The sequence below is a fragment of the Pipistrellus kuhlii genome, unplaced genomic scaffold (assembly GCF_014108245.1).
Source record: "Pipistrellus kuhlii isolate mPipKuh1 unplaced genomic scaffold, mPipKuh1.p scaffold_m20_p_3, whole genome shotgun sequence".
Taxonomy (NCBI): domain Eukaryota; kingdom Metazoa; phylum Chordata; class Mammalia; order Chiroptera; family Vespertilionidae; genus Pipistrellus; species Pipistrellus kuhlii.
In genome coordinates this window covers 60,164,763-60,185,652 of record NW_023425529.1, presented here as the reverse complement: position 1 = coordinate 60,185,652, position 20,890 = coordinate 60,164,763, and the positions used below count along the sequence as shown (strand labels likewise).

Sequence of the window (20,890 nt, the reverse complement as noted above, 5' to 3'; positions counted from 1 at the left end):
GAGTTGGGGAGTGGTTTCCTTTTTTTATTTTCTGGATAGTTCAAGATTGGAATCATTGCTGGGATATTTGATAAATCTTGCTGGTTAAAGTGTCTGGGATGGAGTTTTTTCTGGGAAAATTTTAAACTACTGACTGTTCTATTTTTTTTTGTTCATTTTCTTTTTTCTTTTGTGACTGTTCTATTTCTTTCTATTTTTGGTTAAGGCAATTTACATAAACTGTTTTTCTAGTAATGTGTCCATTTCCTGTAAGTTGTAAAGTTTTTTAAAAATTATTCTTGCCCTAGCCAATTTTGCTTAGTGGCTCAATTTGGCCTGAACACCAAAGGGTCCTGGGTTCTATTCCAGTCAAGGGCAGGTATCTTGGTTGCAGGCTCCTTCCCAGCATGGGTCCTGATTGGTATGTGTGCAAGAGGCAACCAATTGATGTGTTTCTCTCAGATCGATGTTTCTATCTTTCCCTCTCTTATTCTCCCTAAAAATCAGTAGAAAAACATCCTTGGATGAGAATTAACAAAACAAACAGACAGTTTTTCTTAAGATACCTGGCCGGTGTGGTTCAGTGGTTGAGTGTTGATCCATGAACCAGAAGGTCACAGTTAATTCCTGGTCCAGGCACTGCCCGGGTTGCAGGCTCAATTCCCAGTGTGGGGCATGCAGGAGGTAGTGAGTCAATGATTCTTATAATTGATGATTCTTTCTCACCCTCTTTCTTTCTCTCTGAAACCAATTAAAAATATTTAAAACATTTATTCTTAAGAATTCCTTACTAATTTTAATTTCTTAAATTTTTTTTGTTAATCCTCACCTGAGGATATTTTTTCCATTGATTAATTTTTTAGGGAGAGTGGAAGAGAGAAGGGAAGCCAAAGAGAAACATTGATGTTAGAGAAATATATCAATTCGTTGCCTCCTGAATTGGCCCTGCCAGGACCTGGGCCCAGGCTAGAGAGAAGCCTGCAACCAAGGTACGTGCTCTTGACCAGAACCAAGTCTGCAGGCTGATGCTGTATCCACTGAGCCAAACGATCTAGGACTTGCTTACTTTTTTTAAAAAAATATATTTATATTGATTTCAGAGAGGATGGGAAAGGGAGAGAGAGAGAGACACATCGGCGTTGAAAATCATTGATCAGCTGCCTTCTGCACGCCCCCTACTGGGGATCGAGCCCACAACCTAAGCATGTACCCTTAATCGGAATTGAACCAGGACCCTTCAGTCCACAGGACAACGCTCTATCCACTGAGCCAAACTGGCTAGGGCTGTGGTCAGCAAACCGCGGCTTGCGAACCACATGCGGCTCTTTGGCCCCTTGAGTGTGGCTCTTCCACGAAATGCCACAACCTAGGCTAGTCTATTTTGAAGAAGTGTTATTAGAAGAAGTTTAAGTTTAAAAAATTTGGCTCTCAAAAGAAATTTCAATTGTTGTACTGTTGGTATTTGGCCTTGTTGACTAATGAGTTTGCCGACCTCTGGGCTAGGGCGTCTCTTACCTTTTTAAAGATTATGTATAGCAGTGATAAGTGAACTCTCCCCTTTAAAAAAATTTCTCTAGAAGTAAGTCTATAGCTTTTAAAATTTCTTAGTTTTTAGCCTCTCTCCTGTTAAGATCCTTTTGGGCTATGAAATTTCTACTTTAGTTACATCTCAGTTTATTAGTATGTGTAAATTTTTGAAATTCAGTTGTAAAGATTAAAAAATTCTTTTTCTTTAATCTGTAAACTATTTGGAAGTGCTTAACTTCCAAACATGTAGGTTTTCTAGCTGTATTTTTGTTATTGATTTCTAAGTTAATTACACTGTCAGAGAATGAGAGCTATACACTGAGTGGCCAGATTATGATCTCTGAATGCATAATAATCTGGCCACTTAGAGTATATCCTATATAATAAAAGGCTAATATCCAAATTGTTCCCTCGACCAGGAGTTCCACCAGCAGGCAGGCCAGCCAACCGCGCATGTCCCCTCCCTCTGGCCAGGCTGACTAGACCCCACCCATGCACGAATTCATGAACCGGGCCTCTAATACTCCCCCCCTCTCTCTGAGTGGCCAGACTCTAATATATAATATTAGAGTATAAATATATACTGAGTGGCTAGATTGTTATGTGTTCAGAGATCGTAATAATCTGGCCACTCAGTGTATAATACCAGTCTTTTGAAAATACTTGAATAGACTTTATTGTATGACAGATTTTTAAAGCTGTTATGTATATGTTTGAAAGAAACATATGGGTTGTTAGATTAAGTTATTTTTATGTTCATCATTCATTTTCTGATCTGCTTGATCTATTACTGAGAAGTTTGTTAAAACCTGCCACTATTCTAATGTTTTTCAGTGCTTGCTTTAAGTACTTTGAGGCTGGGGAATTGACTCATTATTCTCAATATCATGTAGTGACCTTCTTTATAATGTTTTTGCCCAAAAGGCTATTTTTGTCTGTATTTATAGCTACACCATCTTTCTCTTGATAATGCTTTTATAGTATTTTTTATTCTTCCAGTGTTTTTTATATCTCATGTCTCAGATGTCATTTATGCATAGTATAGAGCTGGATTTCATTTGTAATTTAGTCTGACAGTCTTAAGACAGTCTTATTTTTATTTAAAAAAATATTTTATTGATTTTCCACAGAGAGGAAGGGAGAGGGATAGAGAGCTAGCAACGTGGATGAGAGAGACCAGCTGCCTCCTGCATACCCACCACTGGGGATGTGCCCGCAACCAATGTACACGCGCTTGACTGGAATCGAACCTGGGACCTTTCAGTCCACAGACCGATGCTCTATCCACTGAGCCAAACCGGTCTCGGCCAGTCTTAGTCTTTTAGTTAGAACATATAGTTCATACCCCTTTTTTTCATGATTACTGATACTTGGATTTCCATTGTTTGTTTTTTTCTTTCTTGGACTCTTAATTATTTTTTGTATAACCTTTTTTACTACTTTGAAGGTTAGTTACTAAGTTTCTGTTATCATAATGGATTCTTTAGTAGTTGTAACATGAATTCTTGTCAATGTTTAAAGTTAACCAATATCTTTACCCTCTCCCTGATATACAAGGGCCAGTATTTGTCTAGCTTTGCCCATCTAACATTTTCTTTGCTCATTCTTTTTTCTATACCTAGAGTCACATATATTTAAAATATATTTAAAAATTTTCCTTTAGCACTGAAATGCCTCAGGTTCAATTCCCAGTCAAGGGCACATTCTTGGGTTGCAGGTTCTGTTTTCGTCCTAGACTGGCTGGTGCCAGAGGCAACCAATCCATGTGCCTCTCTCTCATCGATGTTTCTCTCTCTCTCTCCCCCTCTCTCTCTCTCTCTCTCTCTCTCTCTCTCTCTCTCATCTCTCTCTCTCTCTCATCTCTCTATCTCTATCTCTATCTCTGTCTCTCTCTCCCCCTCATCCCTCCCTCCTTTCTACTCTTTCTATAAATCAATGGGAAAATATTATCAGGTAAGGATTAAAAATATTCCTTTAATGTGTGTTTACTGGGTGGAAAACTTATTTTTGCCCTCTTTTAAAAATAATTTTTCTAGGTTTAAAATTCTGGGTTGGTTAATTATATTTTCAACATTAAAAAAATATTTTTATTGATTTCAGAGAAGAAGGGAGAGGGAGAGAGAAACATCAGTGATGAGAGAGAATAATTGAATGGCTGCCTCCTGCATGCCCTCACTGGTGGTTGAGACCATAATCCAGGCATGTGCCCTGATGTGGAATCAAACTTGTGACCTCCTGGTACATAGTTCGATGCTCAGCCCTGAGCCACACAGGCTGGGCTCAACATATTGAAGATTTTTTTGGCTTTCATTATTGATTTTGAAAATCATCTATCTTAATTTCTAGTTTGAAGGTAACCGATCTTTTTCTGATTGCTTTAAATTTTTGTCTTAGTATTCTGTAGTTTAACACATCACAATGTATTAATTGTAGTTTTCTTTTTATTTATCTAGTTTGGGATATGTTGTGCTTTTTGTTTTTATTGATTCTGAAAAATTGTTCTCTCTTAAAATACTGTCCTTTTTTCTTTTCCAAAACTGTATAGAGGTGTATTGTATTAAATCATCTCACTTTATCTTTCTTTTCCCTTAATTTCTCTTAAGTTCCTATCTCTTTATAACTCTGCTACAGTCTCTGAAATGCTATTTTGAGTTCACTGATTATCTCTTTATCTGTGTCTGTGTCTGATCAGCCTTAAGCCTACCCATTGAGTTTTAAATTTCAGTTACAGGTTTTATTTTAGTATTTTATTTTTATTTTGTTTTCAGATCACTTGGCTCATTCTTTTTAGTTTTCTTTTCTCTGCTTATTTTTTCAAATATGTCTATTTCTTTTCTTTTAAAAAAAGTATTTATTAATTAATTTATTTTTACACTATCTATGTAATACAAGAGTAATATGCAGATTGACCATTACTCCAACACACAAGATGGGCTGCCCCCATGTGGTAAATATCCTGCTCCCATGTGGACACAAAATGGCCACCACAAGATGGTCAGCAGGGGAGGGCAGTTGGGAGATACCAGGCCTACAAGGGAGGGCAATTAGGGATGACCAGCAAACAGGCTGGCAGGGGAGCAGTTAGACATCAATCAGGCTGGCATGGGAGCGGTTAGGGGGTGATCAGGCTGGCAGGCAGAAGCAGTTAGGGGCAATCAGGAAGGCAGGCAGGCAAGCAGTTGGGAGTCAGCAGTCCTGGATTGTGAGAGGGATGTCCGACTGCCCTTGAGGGGTCCCAGATTGGAGAGGGTGCAGGCTGGGCTGAGGGACACCACCACCTGCCCCTACCCTCCCCCAACCCCTCTGTGCACAAATTTCACACACCAGGCCTCTAGTACAAAATAAATCTGTGCGGTCTCCACTTTCAGAACTTGGTATCAGAATTCTCTCCTTCAAGTTTTCTGTTGATAATTCAGGAAGTTTTTTTGTATTTTACTTGTAATTCCAGTTTGTTCTTGGGAGCCTGTCTGTGCAGCATCCACTTACTCTGCCACCATTTTTAATTCACCTCTATCTTTATTTCTTTAAACATGTTAACCGTGGGTTTATTTTTGTTTTGATTCTCCACCTTGTCTGCTAATTTCTTGTATCTGAGGTCTTTGTTTTTTGTGGGTCTGATTTCTGATGTTTGCTGTCTCTTTTTCTTGTTTTTGGCACTTCCTTTTCTTGAATACTTGGTGATTCATTTTTTTTTTTTTTTTTTGAATTTTTTTGGTGGGAGTTTTTTGAGGCCTGACACAAAGTTGGATTCTCCAGAGCGAATTTGCTTTTGCTGCTGCCAGGCATTTGCTCTCAGACCACTTTATATTTGAAGTTTTCAAGGCCATCCATATGGTATAAAGTTGGTTGCAAACCTGAGTGGTGACTGATTTATTACACATTCTTAGGAACATTCTCTTCCAACCCCCAACCCCCTTTAATACCATGATTCCAGAAGACAGTTTTGAAAAGTATAATCCAGTGGGATAGAAAATACATAAGTACCATAGAGTATAATAAAAATTTATGTATGGAATCCTGTAGTAACACAGAGGAAGGATAAAATCTTACTTGGGTTTAGGAAGTTTTCATAGTTATGGAATGTCTTTAAAAATAAGTTGGAATTTTTCCACTTGGGAAATCAGATGAACTGAATAAGCAGATCAAGTTACAGATCTTTTAAAAGCAAATGTGGGCTACATGGTATATTTCTAAAAGTGGTTCGATATGAATTTATAAAAGGATAGGTGAGATTGGATAATGAAGGGCTTTGAATATCTTGTGAAAGAATTTACTTATTTTTCTGACTTACTGATTTTAGAGAAGGAGGTAGACAGAATAAAAAAAATCAATTTGTTGTTCCACTTATGTGTGCACTCATTGGCTGATTCTCATATGTGCCCTGATTGGGAATGAGGACCAATTGAGCTATCAGGCCAGGGCTTGCTAAAGAATTTAGAGTTTCTTTAAGTATCAAGTGGGCAGTCAGATATTTTTAAACAGGGAAATGATGAGATCATGTATCTGTTTTAGGAAAATAACTTGCAGCAGTATAAATGACTTATTGGGTGAAAACCCAAAAGAATAAAACTTATCTGAATCAATAAGTTACAGTATTTCTTCTTAAGCATTTTCTCTTCCAGTCTTCAGCAAGACTCAGCTCTGCAATCAAATCTTCAAAATTGTTGGTCATCTTTTCTTTTTTCTTTTTTTCATTTCTCTCAACTCTTCTAAACCATCATCATTTTTCAGGCTTTTACTCAGCCTTCATCTCTATTGTCAGCCTATTGAGCTTACCTCCACTTCAAGTGATCTCATTCAGTTTCCAGCTTCTCACTTCCTGACTGTAAACTTACATATTTTTACTGATTTTCACTCCAGTTCCTTCACTCTGAAAAAGTGGTACTTCTCATTTATGGCCACTTTGTTTTAACCTGTATTCCTGTCTTTAACTTCTCCCGCCTTCTTTGGACCTTACTCTGTCTGTGTATTTTGATTAATCTTAACCACTTTCTCTTAATGGGTTTTTATTATAATCATATTTTAGCGTTTCATCCCAAAATTTAAACATTCCCTCCTCCCCATCCTGCATTCTCCTTTAACTTATCTTTTTAACCAGATTTCTGGAAAGAGCGAGTGTTTGTTGACTCTTTTCGTTTTACTGCTTATGCTTTCTTTTTATTTTATTTTATTTTATTTTATTATTTTATTTTATTTTTAATGCTTATGCTTTCTTAACCTAGTGTTGTCTGCTTTTCCATCCTTACTAGAATACTGAACTACTCCTGGCAAGGTTACATTGAGCTAATTGAGGAATTCATTTTTCTTCATTTCATTCATTCAAAAATTAATGGAGCACTTTATTCCAGGCTCTTGGAACTACATCACTGAACAAAATACTGTAGTCAATAATTTATGCCTTCATTGTCTTGCATTTTAGAAAGGGAGGCAATAACAGTTTTAGAAAGAGAAACTGTAGAGGGTAAAGTAGGATGGGGTAGCGGGTACAGGTTGCAGTATTTTTTAATTTTTTAATCCTTATCCAAGGGTATTTTTCCATTGAGTTTGAGAGACAGTGGAAGAGAGAGGGAAAGACAGAGAAATATCAGTGTGGGAGAAACACACCGATTGGTTGCCTCCTGCATGAGCCCAGGGAGGAACCTGCAACTGAGGTATTTGCCCTTCAGTCCTTAAGCCAATGATATGTTCACTGAGCCAAATCAGCTAGGGCCAGGTTGTGGTATTAATGAGTGATTAGGAGGCCTGAATTTGAAGGTGAGACTTAAACAGAAGTTTTGAAGATGCTGAGGAAATTGCCAAATGATATCAGGAGGAAAGAGGTTTCTAGGCAAATAGACTGAATAGCTAGAGCAATGATTTTTTCCCCCCTTTTACTGTGGTCCTTGTACCAGCATTTACTGGGAACTTTATAAAAATGCAGACTCTCAGACCCTACTCCAGATACTGAATTGGAAACTCTGGAAGTGGGGCCCAGCCTTCCTATTTATAGCCTTCCTGTTGATTCTAATACCTCTTAAAATTTGAGAGTCACTGAACTAGGACAGCGAATTTCAATCTTTTTCATCACATGACACACATAAACTAATTATTAAAATTCTACAGCACATCAGAAAATATATTTTTTGCTGATCTGACAAAAAAAATAGGTATAATTTTGATTAATTAATACAGAATGGCTGTTGAGTTGGCTTTTTTTTTTTTTTTTTTTTTTTTTGACAATCTAAAGGGAAAGAGGTCAGTGCCCCTAACTAAGCAATCAGGTATCACATGTTTTAAGAATTCTTGTGGCACCCCAGCTGAAAATCGCTGAACTAGAATAATGACTCTAGGTAGAGGGTTACCTGGATTATTTGGGGAATAACAGGGAGGCATGTGCCACTAAAGAAGGGGGAGTGCCAGCTTGTGTGTCTTAGTGGTTGAATATCTATCCATCAACCAGGAGGTCAGTAGTTTGACTTCCAGTTAGGGAACATGTCTGGATTACAGGCTTGATCACCAATGACAGCCAATTGATGCTTTTCGCTCACTGATGTTTCTACTCTGTTTCCCCGAAAATAAGACAGTGTCTTATATTAATTTTTTCTCCCAAAGTTGCGCTAGGTCTTATTTTCAGGGGATGTTTTAGCTTTCTATGCGCTAGGTCTTACTTCCGGAGGATGTCTTATTTTCGGGGAAACACGGTATCTTTCTATCCCCCTCCCTTCCCCTCTCTAAAAATTAGTAACTTTTTAAAAAAAATATATTTTATTGATTTTTTACAGAGAGGAAGGGAGAGAGATAGAGAGCTAGAAACGTCGATAAGAGAGAAACATCCACCAGCTGCCTCTTGCATACCCCCTACCAGGGATGTGCCCGCAACCAATGTATATGCTCTTGCCTGGAATCGTACCTGAGACCTTTCAGTCCGCAAACCGACGCTCTACCACTGAGCCAAACCGGCTTCGGCAGTAACTTTAAAAAAAAAAGAGTGAGGGGGATGAATAGTGGGAGAGAAGAAGACAAAGATCATAGGGATAGATCATGCAGAGCCTTGTAAGAACTTTGGTTTTTATTTTGAATGATTCTTGAGCAAATTCTTTGCATAATTTATTTTATACATATTCTCAAAGGATCATTATGACCTTTGAGATCTATATTCAGTGATGTTTTTCTCACTAATCTTGAAATTTTGGGGTTTCTGTGATACCATACACATCTGGAATTTCTTTTATTTTTATTTTTTAAAAATATATTTTATTGATTTTTTACAGAGAGGAAGGGAGAGGGATAGAGTTAGAAACATCGATGAGAGAGAATCACTGATCAGCTACCTCTTGCACACCCCCTACTGGGGATGTGCCTGCAATCAGGGTACATGCTCTTGACTGGAATCGAACCCGGGACCTTTCAGTCTGCAGGTTGATGCTCTAGCCACTGAGCCAAACCAGTTTCGGCTGGAATTTCTTATAATTTTCTGATTTTTCTTTTAAAATTTTCTTGGTAACTTAAATGTTGATGTCCTCTGTGTTCCATTTTTCTGGGGGTGTTTTCAGTTATTTTGGTTTTAACTACCACCTATATCATGATGACTGTCTCTAGCTCAGTTTAGGATACCATGTAATAATTTTTAAAATACTGCATTCATTTTGGAAGTATTGAGAATTGAAATAATTTTATTGTAGAGACACATTTTATTGGTAGACACATGACATTGGTGATTAACTATATGCTTGGTTTTAAACCTGCTTTTATATTCTTTGTGTAAAGTTACGTTTATAGTGTGAAATTTATGGTTTGTATACTTGCCTCTATGCTACTTTAAAGGAGGATGCTGCCACCAGTTATAGATAAGATAGATCCTCACCAACTAATAGGCTTCTCATGTAGGAGCAAAATTTAATGCTTTCTACACTTATTACTGAAAGTCTGTTTATGTCTTTATTTTTTCATTGTAGTATTCTTTGAAATATCAGTTTTGCTGTAATGTGACATGCATTCCTGTAAATCACTACACTGTATAATTTGCACAATAAAAACCACAGGGTTTATGAACAAAATGGAATTAGAGAAAAATTTAAAAACTGTGTCAGTGACACATGAAAAAAGATAGGAACCTAATAAAAATTGTAATGCAGCTATACATGTTAAAAGGGGTAAAGAAATGCTTCAAATAATACAATAAATGTCATTTTACTTTGAAAAAAGACCTCAAATGTGTGTGTGGCAGTGGAAGATTTTCAGCTTATGAATTATAAAGTGGAGCAAGGAAGGTTATATGAATTTGTATAGTAAGCTGTTATACCAGATATGGATAAGTGTGGCTGATAACATATACAGTAAACTGAAGTAGTTGGTAGATGCTCAAAGTTTGTGGGGTTTATGTATTCTTACATGGCTTGGATCACCAGGGGGTTATTTTTATGCATTCTCAGTGTTTCTTGGAGACAAATCACACCTAAGCAAACATGAAATTTGTGTTATGCTCAAATTATTTTCTAATGTATCAGTCATGTTGCAACAAATTCACGTTTTCATATTAAGCCTTAAATTTAGCTTATTTGGTGGTTTTCCTTCTACTTACTTTGTCTAGGGTACTTGTTCAGTAATTTCTCCATTTGTTGAATAAATTGCCTATTCTTTTACCAGTAGGTCATAGGCAATCAAGTTAAAATGTTTGGAACACTGACCAATGAGGAGGGAAAACTAAACTTGGACTTTAGACTTCATTTGTGTCATCTTTAGCTTCAGAGGTGTATCTCAATGCTGTTGTAAATATACTATAACTTTATTGTGTGTAACTTTATTGTTGAGCAGTTATAGGTTAGATAATGCATAAATAAGATTTTGTAAATAACTTTTTCAGAAATCTGGACCCACGGCTAGAATTCTGGGAAACTGTTAGTTGGATTTAATTTTATTGGTACTTAACATACTTGTGCTGATGTTTTTCTAGAGAGAGGACCATTTCTGTGGTGTATAAATCCAATCCAATCTCTAAATGTTGTGTTCATTTCAGTTAGAGGTTTGAATTAATTATATTTTATCAACGTGTATTATATATTTTATAATGAAGCTTTGCTTGCTGTGTACTTCTATAGTTCTCATTTATAATTATTTTTCGTTTAAAAATCTTTTTATCAGAATGGGCTTTTAGTTTATTATTTAATATTTTGAATAGCTTCCTAACTTGTAGAAATGAGACCAATGTGTGAAGTTTTGTCAGATTTTAATTTTCTCTAACAATATTCTTTTGCTTGAGAGATTGAGAAAATGAGACCCTTTAAAATAAATAGTATCAAACATTATATAGCATTTGTTTTAAGTTGATTATAGCTCCCTCAGAGTATGCTGTTTTGTTTTAAAGGATTAGAAGATAAGGAACAAAATTTAGCAAGACGACTTGGTGCCTCAGATATCCTATCTGAAAAGGTAAGATACTACTTTGTGGAATGGATAGCTCTGTAAGACTGACTGTTGTACTGCTTTACTCTGTTCTTTCAAAAGGGAAGTTGTCTTGCTTTCTACTAATTTACTTTCATCATTGTGATATCTTTATTTGGACATAAGCTTAAAGATAAGAAAATCTGGACTGACATCTTAGAGTATTTTTCTACTGGGTTCAATTAAATTGTGTTTAATTGAAGTGTTATTTATTTCCTTAGATGCTCTCTTTGTTTGTTGAAACTTATTTTTCATCCAGATAATTTTCTTTTTTAATTATGGGAGGCATTATCCTATGTGGGAAAGCTTCAGAGTTAGACAAATCTTTTGGCTGCCTCCTACAATGCAATGCCCCACACTGGGGATTGAGCCCTCAACTTGGGCATGTGCCCTGACTGGTAATCAAACTGGGACCTTCTGGTTCATTGGTCAACGCTCAGTCACTGAGGCACGCTGGCTATGCAACTGACTGATCTTGTGTAAGCCTTTGCTTGCCTTTGGTTTTCTTCTTTACAAAATGAGTAATGTCATCTGTTCTCTGGGTTTGTTGTGAGGTTCCACAGGATAAAATACAGAGGTATCAAACACTGTGTTTAACATTTAGTAGGCAGTTAATAATCCAAGCCTTTTGTTGTTGTTGAATTAGAGATCTGGAAATAGCTGCATTTAATATTTCAGCTAGTAAATGGTAATGATGCAAAGAGCCTAGGAGCTTTAGGAAAGAGGTGGTTCTGAATTTAAGGATGATAATATAATAGATACACACACACACACACACACACACACACATTAATGCATATATATATATGTGTATATGTTTTTGAATATCTTTCCAGCAATTTTATAAAGTAAGTTGACATTATACAGGTTAAGTGACTTGCCTATAGTTACATAGGACTTAAATGTCAGAGCAAAGAGTTGAATGAAGTTCATTGCCCTTCTTGCTGATCAAATAGCTCCTTTAAACAGCATATAGTTGCATAGTGGAATCAGTGGTTTCTTTCTTTTATTCTAAATGGAGTAGTTGGAAAAAGTAATTAAAGACTTTAAGTCTCAATTGAACAATGATGATAGCTTTATTTTAAACTCTCTAGATCAGCACTGTCCAAAATCTAATAGAATTTTCTATAATAATGGAAATGTTCTATATCTGTATTCTTTAATATGATAGGTATTAATCACAGGTGGCTGTTAAACACTTGAAATGATTATTGTGGCTGAGGAACTTAATTTTGTATTCAGTTTTGGTTATTTAAATTTAAGCAGCCAGATGTGACTCATTGCTACTATATTGGACAGCATGGCTCTAGAACTTTAGTACTAAGCAGTAGAATTTGGTATGTTTAAGTGACTATAGACTATAGGGGTGTCGAACTCAATCAGAGAAGGGGCCAAAATCTAAAATCCAGCCTAAATTGCGGGCCGAATGGTTTACTGAACAGTCATAAACTGTCATTGTGATGGAAACGCAGCGGAGTGCAGTGATGACAGCGCGGTGCGGGCCACATTGCAAGGCCTGGCGGGACGGATTTGGCCCGCGGGCCTTGTGTTTGACACGTGCTATAGAGTAAAAAAAAAAAGAATCATAATAATTTTAAAACTCATTTTTTACATGTATTTCCAAATACTGGGCAAGGTAACTATATCCTGGTTTGTATAAACTGAAGTAATGGTAGTTCAGTTAGGGATTTATAATAGTTCATGTAAGGGTGAAACCTGTTGATATAGAAATTACTGTTTCTTTATGCTTAAGAATTAAATAATTTAATTGGGTTTTAGCAAAATGTAATTACAGTTCACCTATAAGAAAAGTTATTAGTGCCCGGATGGTGTGGCTCAGTGAATTGAGCATCATTTCAGAGATGAGGAGCTCCCTGGTTTGATTCACAGTCAGGGCACATATCCTGGTTGTGGGCTTGATCCCCAGTAGGGGGCATGCAGGAAGCAGCAGATCAATGTGTCTCTCACATAGATGTTTTTCTCTATTTAAAAATCAATAAGAACATACTACTGTCTTTTAAAAAAGTTATTAGGTAAGTGATCTTTGACCTTTTAAGTCTTAGACTTTTGATTTTTTTTTTTTTTTGCCTCTTCTTCCATACAAACATATAAAGAAAAAAACATTTACAATTTTTGCATTTAATTTTTAAGGGGTGGAAAGGCTGAACAACCAAACCTCTTACCTTATTCCCATGCAAATTCATGCACTCCAAATAAGAACCTCTGCTTAGATTGCCTGACATTTTCAGTTATATTTTAGCTAAAATGTATAGAATTTAATTTATAAAATTCTCTCAAAAGAGGTATTTTCAGTCGGAAAAATGTTCTCAGACATTTGTTCTGAACCTGTCTTCCTGTTTTAGCTTTTCTGAAAAAAAGTCTTGGGTGTTTAAAATATCCTATATAATAAAAGGGTAATATGCAAATTGCGGAATGACTTGGAACTACCCGTCGCTATGATGCGCAATGACCACCTGGGGGCAAACGCTCAACACAGGAGCTGCCCCTGCTGGTCAGTGTGCTTCCACAGGGGTAGCGCCACTCAGGCAGAAGCCGGCTCATGGCTGGCCAGTGCAGCGGCGGTGGCAGGAGCCTCTCCCGCCTCTGTGGCAGCAGTAAGGATATCTGACTAACGGCTTAGGCCCGCTCCTCTTGTGGAGCGGGCCTAAGCTATTAGTCGGACATCCCCCAAAAGCTCCTGGGGTGCCAGAGGGATTTCCACCTGCCGGCTTAGACCCGATTCTTCAGGGAACGGACTGTCCCCTGAGGAGTCCCAGACTACAAGAAGCCTCAGGCCAGGCTGAGGGACCCCATGCCCCCTGACTGCATGACTTTTTGTGCACTGGGCCTCTAGTTTTAAATATTCAGATAAATATTTATAGGTTTAACACATGTAATGTTCAAATATAAGCAAGTCTTTACATATTTTTTTTAACACTATACAATTATAAAATACATATATTTTTAAAGTTTACAACTTTGAATCTTGACTTTCAGTGTACCAGTTCTCCGTATTATTCACATAATGATCACTTTATTCTTCATTCCTTCTCTCCTGGATCCTGGATTGAATTTTTTTTTTTTTTTTTTTTTAGTTCACTGGCTTCTAGATTTTTATTCTTTTTGTTTGGAAAGCCTAGTTAAATGCTAATCTCTAACCTTTAACTTTCCTTTTATATTTTAAGAATAATTTATTGATTATTAGAGAGAAGGGGAAGGAGGGATGGAGGGAGGGAGAGAGAGAGAGAGCGAGAAACATTGATTAGTGTAACGTTGATCCTCTGCCTCCTGCATGCCCCCCTCCTGGGGATCAAGTCTGCAACCCGGGCATGTGCCCTTGACCAGGAATTGAACTGGCTGCCTCCTGATGCATATGACAATGCCCAGCCTACTGAGCTACATGGGCCAGGTCTTCTCTTTTTTTTTTTTTTGATTATCCTGTTTCATCAGTTGTATCCTTTCTCTCTAAACCCTACACATGAACACATATAAATTGATCTTCTATTTTTATTATAGGGACTAAATTAGGGTCTAGGGCTATGGTAAGTAATCTTGTTTTCTTTATTTATATTTGCATTTTAAATATTTCCTTGCAACCAACATTAAATTTTGATTATATAAAAGATTTGACTTGGTGAAATGTTTAAATTTAAAAATTGCAACTTTTTTTTTTTTTTTTAAGAAACTTGGAGAAGATGAAGAGGAACTATCTGAACTACAACTTCGTCTTTTAGCTTTGCAGTCAGCCAGTAAAAAATGGCAACAAAAAGAACAGCAGGTGATGAAAGAAAGCAAAGAAAAATTGACTAAGACGAAAACCGTACAGCAAAAAGTTAAAACCAGTACAAAAACACATTCGGCCAAAAAAGTTAGCACTACAGGTGATCATTTTTATTGAATTTAAAAGAATGGTTTTGTATGTCAGTATGGTGTCTAGATTTTAAGTCAGAAAATTTTGAGTATGAAGAATTATATGACCTTGAATGGAGGACAATCCTATGTAAACAGAATTGAGGAATAGCTACATATATACACTCAGTGACCAGATTATTATGATCTCTGAACGCATAATAATCTGGCTACTCAGTGTATTTGTATCTCAAATGGGTACCAGAAGTATTCTAGACTTTCGCTGGAGATCAACTACCTATTTGCCCTGAGCTTTCTATCAGCCAGTGCAAAGGGGAAAACTGATCAGGTGCACGATTTACAGTATCTTTGATATCAAATAAATGACGTACTCAAGAGAAGTACACTGAGTGGCCAGATTATTATACGTTCAGAGATGATAATCTGTTATGATCTCTGAACACATAATAATCTGGCCACACAATGTATAGCCTGTATAATAAAAGGCTAATAGGCATATTGTTCCCTTGACCAAGAATTCGACCAGTAGGCCGGCTGGCCAACCGCTTATGTCCCCTCCCCCCTGGCCAGGCTGGCTGGACCTCACCCATGCATGAATTTATGCACCAGCCCCCTAAAACACAAACATACACACACCGAGTGGCCAGATTATTATATGTTCAGATCATAATCTGGCCACTCAGTGTATATATGACTTAATGAAAATTATTTTTACAGCTCTTGTTTTCTTTTATCCTTTAGAAAATTTTTAACTCTGATAGAGACTGATGTTTCTACATTTTTCATTTAAAGCTAAACAAGCATTGAGGAAGCAGCAAACAAAGGCATGGAAAAAACTACAACAACAAAAAGAACAGGAAAGACTGAAAGAAGAGGAACTGCGGAAACAAGCTGAAGAAGAAGAAAGAAGGAAAAGAGAGGAAGAAATCAGAAAAATTCGAGATCTTTCAAATCAGGAAGAGCAGTACAATCGATTCATGAAATTGGTTGGTGGAAAGAGGCGGACAAGAAGTAAAGTAAGGAATGCAAGAATATGAAATCAAAGCACTATTCAAATTTAAGTGTCCTTACCATTTTATTGCATAGATTCGATCAACTGAGAAACATAAAGTTCTTGTGCTTGATATAGCTTGTTATATAAATAACTGTTTTTGGTGAGAAGGAAAGGTAGGTTGTAATTGAAAATGAGTCTTTTATAATTATAGATGTTGAAAATAGAAGAAATAAAAGAAAGACTAAAATCATGGTTAGCAAATCCTACATTTAGCTTTTTTATCATTTCTAGTTAAATGAAAGTAGGATTACTAAATTGTAGTGAGGACTTTTCTAAAATGGCCGCTACCTAAGTACAGGGCAGAATTTCATTGATTTTTTTTCATTATAGATTTAGAAATGTGTCATGCTTAATTGGTAGACTACTTTAAAGGAAGTTAAATCATTATATAGTAATAGCCTTAGTAGATATTTATAATTTTTTATTTATTTTTATTTTTATTGATTTCATTATATAGTAATAGCCTTAGTGGATATTTATAATTTTTTATTTATTTATTTTATTGAGAGGAAGGGAGAGGGAGAAAAAGAGAGGGAGAAATATCAGTGATGAGAGAGAATCATTAATTGGCTGCCTTCTGTACACCCCCTCCTGGGGATTGAGCACAAACCTAGGCATGTGCCCTGAGAATTAAACCCTGTGATCTCCTGGTTCATAGGTTGATGTTCAACCACTAAGCCACGCCAGCCGGGCACCTTAGTGGCTGTTTAGTTATTTGTGAGCCTTTAGAATAAATGAATCATTGATAATGACTGAATGACAAATTCTCTTTTATGGATGGTGTCAGGAAGTATATCGGAAATTTGATATTGATCTAGTGGTATGATCAGTGATAATTTTTAGAACTCTGAGCTTTGAGACTGCACTTGTGAATATACTAAGAAGAATAGAGGTGCTATTAAGAGTAAGAGCTCTTTAATTCTAGGGAGTCAGTATTTTCATTTTCTTAAGCAAGGAATTTATAAATTTGAACTTCTAAAAAACACTGATAGAATCTTCATTTAGAGAAAAATATTATATTTGCACACTGCTCCTATATGAATCTGTATAGGTTTTGCTAATTTTTAGTTTGTTATAACCATCTCTGTGAGTGACATTGTAAGAAGTAAAGAAAATATGCAAGTAGACCAAACAAGAATTTCTAGTTTTCAGCTATTAATTTATAGCTAAAATGTAACTTTTTTTTGAAATAATCTAAATACAGTTTTGATATTACACTTGAATTTATTTAGTGTTTTTTTTTTTTTTCTTTTAATTCTCACCAGAGGACATGCTTGTCTTTAATTCTAGAGAGAGAGAAAATGAGAGAGAGAGAGGGAGGGAAGGAGGGAGAGAGAAACAAAGAAAGAGAGAGAGAGGAACATCAATTGGTTGTCTCCTGTCCTTGCCCCAACTGAGGATTGAATCCCCAGCCAAGGTATGTGCCCTGACTTGGGAATTGAACCTGTGATATTCCAACCAACAGCCACACCAGCCAGGGCTTTTCTAGTCTAGTTTTTTTATACTGGGAAAGGCCATAAGTATTAAAGATTTTGGTTGTCATCTTATTTTATAGAGGAACTAAAGGCTGGTGCACAATATTCAGGAACTTGGTGAGGGAATGGGGGGCCGGGATAGGGGAGGCGGTCCCTCAGCCTGGCCTGTGCCTTCTTATAGCCTGGGAGCTCTTGGGGGATGTCTGACTAACGGGCCTAAGCCATCAGTTGGACATCCTTAGTGTTGCTGCATTGGTGGGAGAGCCTCCTGCCACTGCTGCTGCAATTGCCAGTCATGAGCCCAGCTTCTGGCTGAGTGGCACTCCCCCTGTGGGAGCACACTGACCATCTGGTGGCAGCTCCTGCATTGAGTGTCTGCCCCCTGGTGGTTAGTGCATGTCATAGCAACTGATTGTTCCACTGTTATGTTGATTTGCATATTAGCCTTTTATTATATAGGATAGATAATTAGTAGCTAAGCTAACTATGGAGGATTTCATTTTATTAAAATGTATAGATAGTCCCTGAAAGCTTTCGTTTTTTATCTGACAGTTATCAACTACCTGTCATGTACAATGAATTTCCCAAATCAGGTGTGATAGGAAGCTCTAACTGGAGCACCATGAGTTTTGATACCGTTTCCTAGAAAATAATTATTAATTGTTTTATAAAATTTCTATTCTAAGAATAGATTAAGAAAATATTGTAAAATTAAATATCTTTTGTAATTAGTCTTCAGATCCCGACCTGAGACGATCCTTAGATAAGCAACCAACTGATAGTGGAGGAGGCATTTATCAGTATGATAACTATGAAGAAGTTGCTATGGATACAGATAGTGAAACCAGTTCTCCAGGTATGAGCTAAAACTCTTAATACATTTGTATATTCGTAATTATTAAATAGAAAGTGGTCCTGAAACTGCTTAAAACCTTGAAAGAAATATAGTGAACGTGAGATTTGTTAGTAGATTGTTCAACCATAGGTGTTATTGTAAATACTTTGAGAGCAAATTTCAAATGTGTAATATTAACCTTTATTTCCCATTGTTTCTTCTGGCTAGAATTTAAATAGACAGTGTTTAAACTCTTAACTATTTGGTCTAAAAAGTGAAGATTTTAAAAACAGATGAGAATACTGCTTTATGAAAACAGGTGAACAAACCTTTGATCTTAAGTATCTTTATGTCCAAGATATTTTGAATTTTAGTCAAAAGGATCTTACTTGCTTTTAAGGGTTCTTTTTTCCTCCTTCCAGTGATGTTACTTTGTAGGAATTAGGAGATGAATGGTGATACTAGTGGCATTTCAGGAAGGACTAGTTAGAACTGGTTGGGCTGTACCTCAATTAAATTACATATTCTAAGATGTGACTCTAACCTGGAAGGCTAGAGACTTGCTTTAGTTAATATTCAGGGGTGATGGGCTGTGAGATAGCTATTATCACTAATTAAAACACATGAAACTGAAGCAGACAACTAAATGCATTTGGCATTTAGAACTGGAATACTTATTTAAAAAACACCATATGATCAGTATATTTCTTCCTGTGGTTATATTTGTGAGACCAAATCAAACTAGAATCCTACTTTTAGTGTGTCTAGACCAAAGACAAGGCAAAGTCTGATTTGGGTAATGTTTTTTTGTTTTGTTTGTTTGTTTTTTAATATATTTTGATTTTTTACAGAGAGGAAGGGAGAGGGAGAGAGAGTTAGAAACATCGATGAGAGAAGCATCTATCAGCTGCCTTCTGCACACTCCCTACTGGGAATGTGCCCACAACCAAGGTACATGCCCTTGACCGGAATCGAACCTGGGACCCTTGAAATCTGCAGGCCGATGCTCTATCCACTGAGCAAAATTGGTTAGGGCTTGGGTTTATTGTTTTTAGGCTCATCTTTGATAACCTTACATAATATGTTTTGATTTCATAATTTAGCTCTTTTTTGGTCAATCTTTCATTTTTTTATTTCTAGGTTCTTAGAGATGATTCCTAGTAATTCCCAAGTGTTGACAATATTAATAATAGTCTGTATTCCTATAAAATAATATTATGATCTGTACTTTTTTAAAGAATTTTATAAAAAGAATTATTATACAGAGGATGTATTTCTACTCTGTCAGATTTTAACTTTCAAATTCATTATAGATATTTTTAAGATGTAAAATGTTCTAACGGCCAGTGTATATCCCAATGGGCCACAAATCAACCCATACAAATCATATGGGTAATGTCTATATTGACTTGTGAGACAGCTGGCACAAAGAAGAAACATCAGTCTTTCTCTAAGGTTGTATAATAATTGGGTAGTAAGAGTAGTTTGAATCTGCAATATTTTACTGAGTCTTAAGAAACCATTTCCTTATTTTTATCTGCTACCAAGGAAAAAGAAATGCTAAAAATTTAACTGAGATACATCAGTAACTATTTCAGAATTATTAAAATGTGAAAAATGTATACTTTATTGATTAAATGCAGTAGGCAATATATTTCTAGTCCCATTTGCTTTCTACACAACTTAGTCAATTTCTTCACTTTTTTGATCAACATGAAGGGAAGAATGGAGTCACCACATTGCTGTTTTTCTTTAGTTCGGGCACTTTGGCAATTTTGGGAATTTTTTGTTTTATTCCTTAAAAAGTATATTTGTAAAAAAATTATATATATGGTTTTAGCCCTTCCTGCTCTTCCCTGTTATCATCATTAGGTGAAAATTAGAACAAAGTGAAAGACTAACTTTTTGGTGATGTAAGGACAATTTTAAATAGGTGGAAGTGGTTTCTTGATGATTAAAGATTTTATTAGAGATTAAGAAAGTCTAATTCTTCAAATGTACATAAATTTATTAATGTAGAGGTATTTCTGTTAGTAAACTTGTAAAAAAATTTTTCAGCTCCTTCACCAGTGCAACAACCATTCTTTGCTGAATGTACGTTGGGGTATTTTTCTTCAGCACCATCTATTTCTTTGCCTCCACCACCTCAGGTTACTGTAAGTGAGAATTGATATTAGTTTTTAAAAAAACTTTGTTGCTTTGTGTAATTTCTAATTTGTTTGAAAAACTGGCATGTAATTAATGAATGATTAGGTTTGAAGAGAGCTTTAAAAAAAATCAAGAATTGTTTACCAAAATTAATTGGTATGAAATCTATGGACTGAGCAATTGCTTATTCATTGGCAGGCTATACATTTGGTAGATTTGTTCAAAAGAAAAAACAGTAAGAATGTAGAGAAATCACAAAGTCAAAGTTATTTCTAGATTGAGAGCCTAGAGACCAAATTGAATCTTTGTCAGTAGGTTAGAGAGAATCTTGCCATTTCACAGTTCCTAGGTAGACATCTGGTGTCCTAGGAAGTATAAGGTGAGGGAAATATAGAGCACAGAGTGAGAGAGAAAATATTTTTCTTTTTTCTTGAACTGTTTTAAATGCCAAGAATAATACTGGAAGGTATTTGAAGCAAAAATATATTTAAACTGGGGAATTTGGGGAAATTACTTTTTTTTTTTTCTTTAGATACTCTCTAAAAGGCCATTTCACAAGAATTTAAGAGGATAGTGGAGAGT

The 20,890-nt window shown here is 36.1% G+C and overlaps 1 protein-coding gene across 10 annotated transcripts in view; it reads left to right on the top strand.

The window, feature by feature from the left end:
* Nucleotides 1–20,890, top strand: part of ZFC3H1 (zinc finger C3H1-type containing) — a 63,703-nt gene that overhangs the window by 7,729 nt on the left and 35,084 nt on the right. For 8 of the 10 annotated variants that reach the window (XR_004991463.2, XR_006742871.1, XR_004991464.2 and 5 more), the window contains exons 3-7: nt 10,850–10,914; nt 14,609–14,807; nt 15,589–15,821; nt 18,058–18,181; nt 20,219–20,316. Coding sequence is in view for 7 of the 10 variants with exons in the window: in XM_036458398.2 (XP_036314291.1) it covers nt 10,850–10,914; nt 14,609–14,807; nt 15,589–15,821; nt 18,058–18,181; nt 20,219–20,316 (719 nt within the window). In the remaining 3 variants the exon portion in view is untranslated. The remainder of the gene's footprint in view (nt 1–10,849; nt 10,915–14,608; nt 14,808–15,588; nt 15,822–18,057; nt 18,182–20,218; nt 20,317–20,890) is intronic. The other 2 variants (XM_036458396.2, XM_036458401.2) reach the window with 2 other exon arrangements.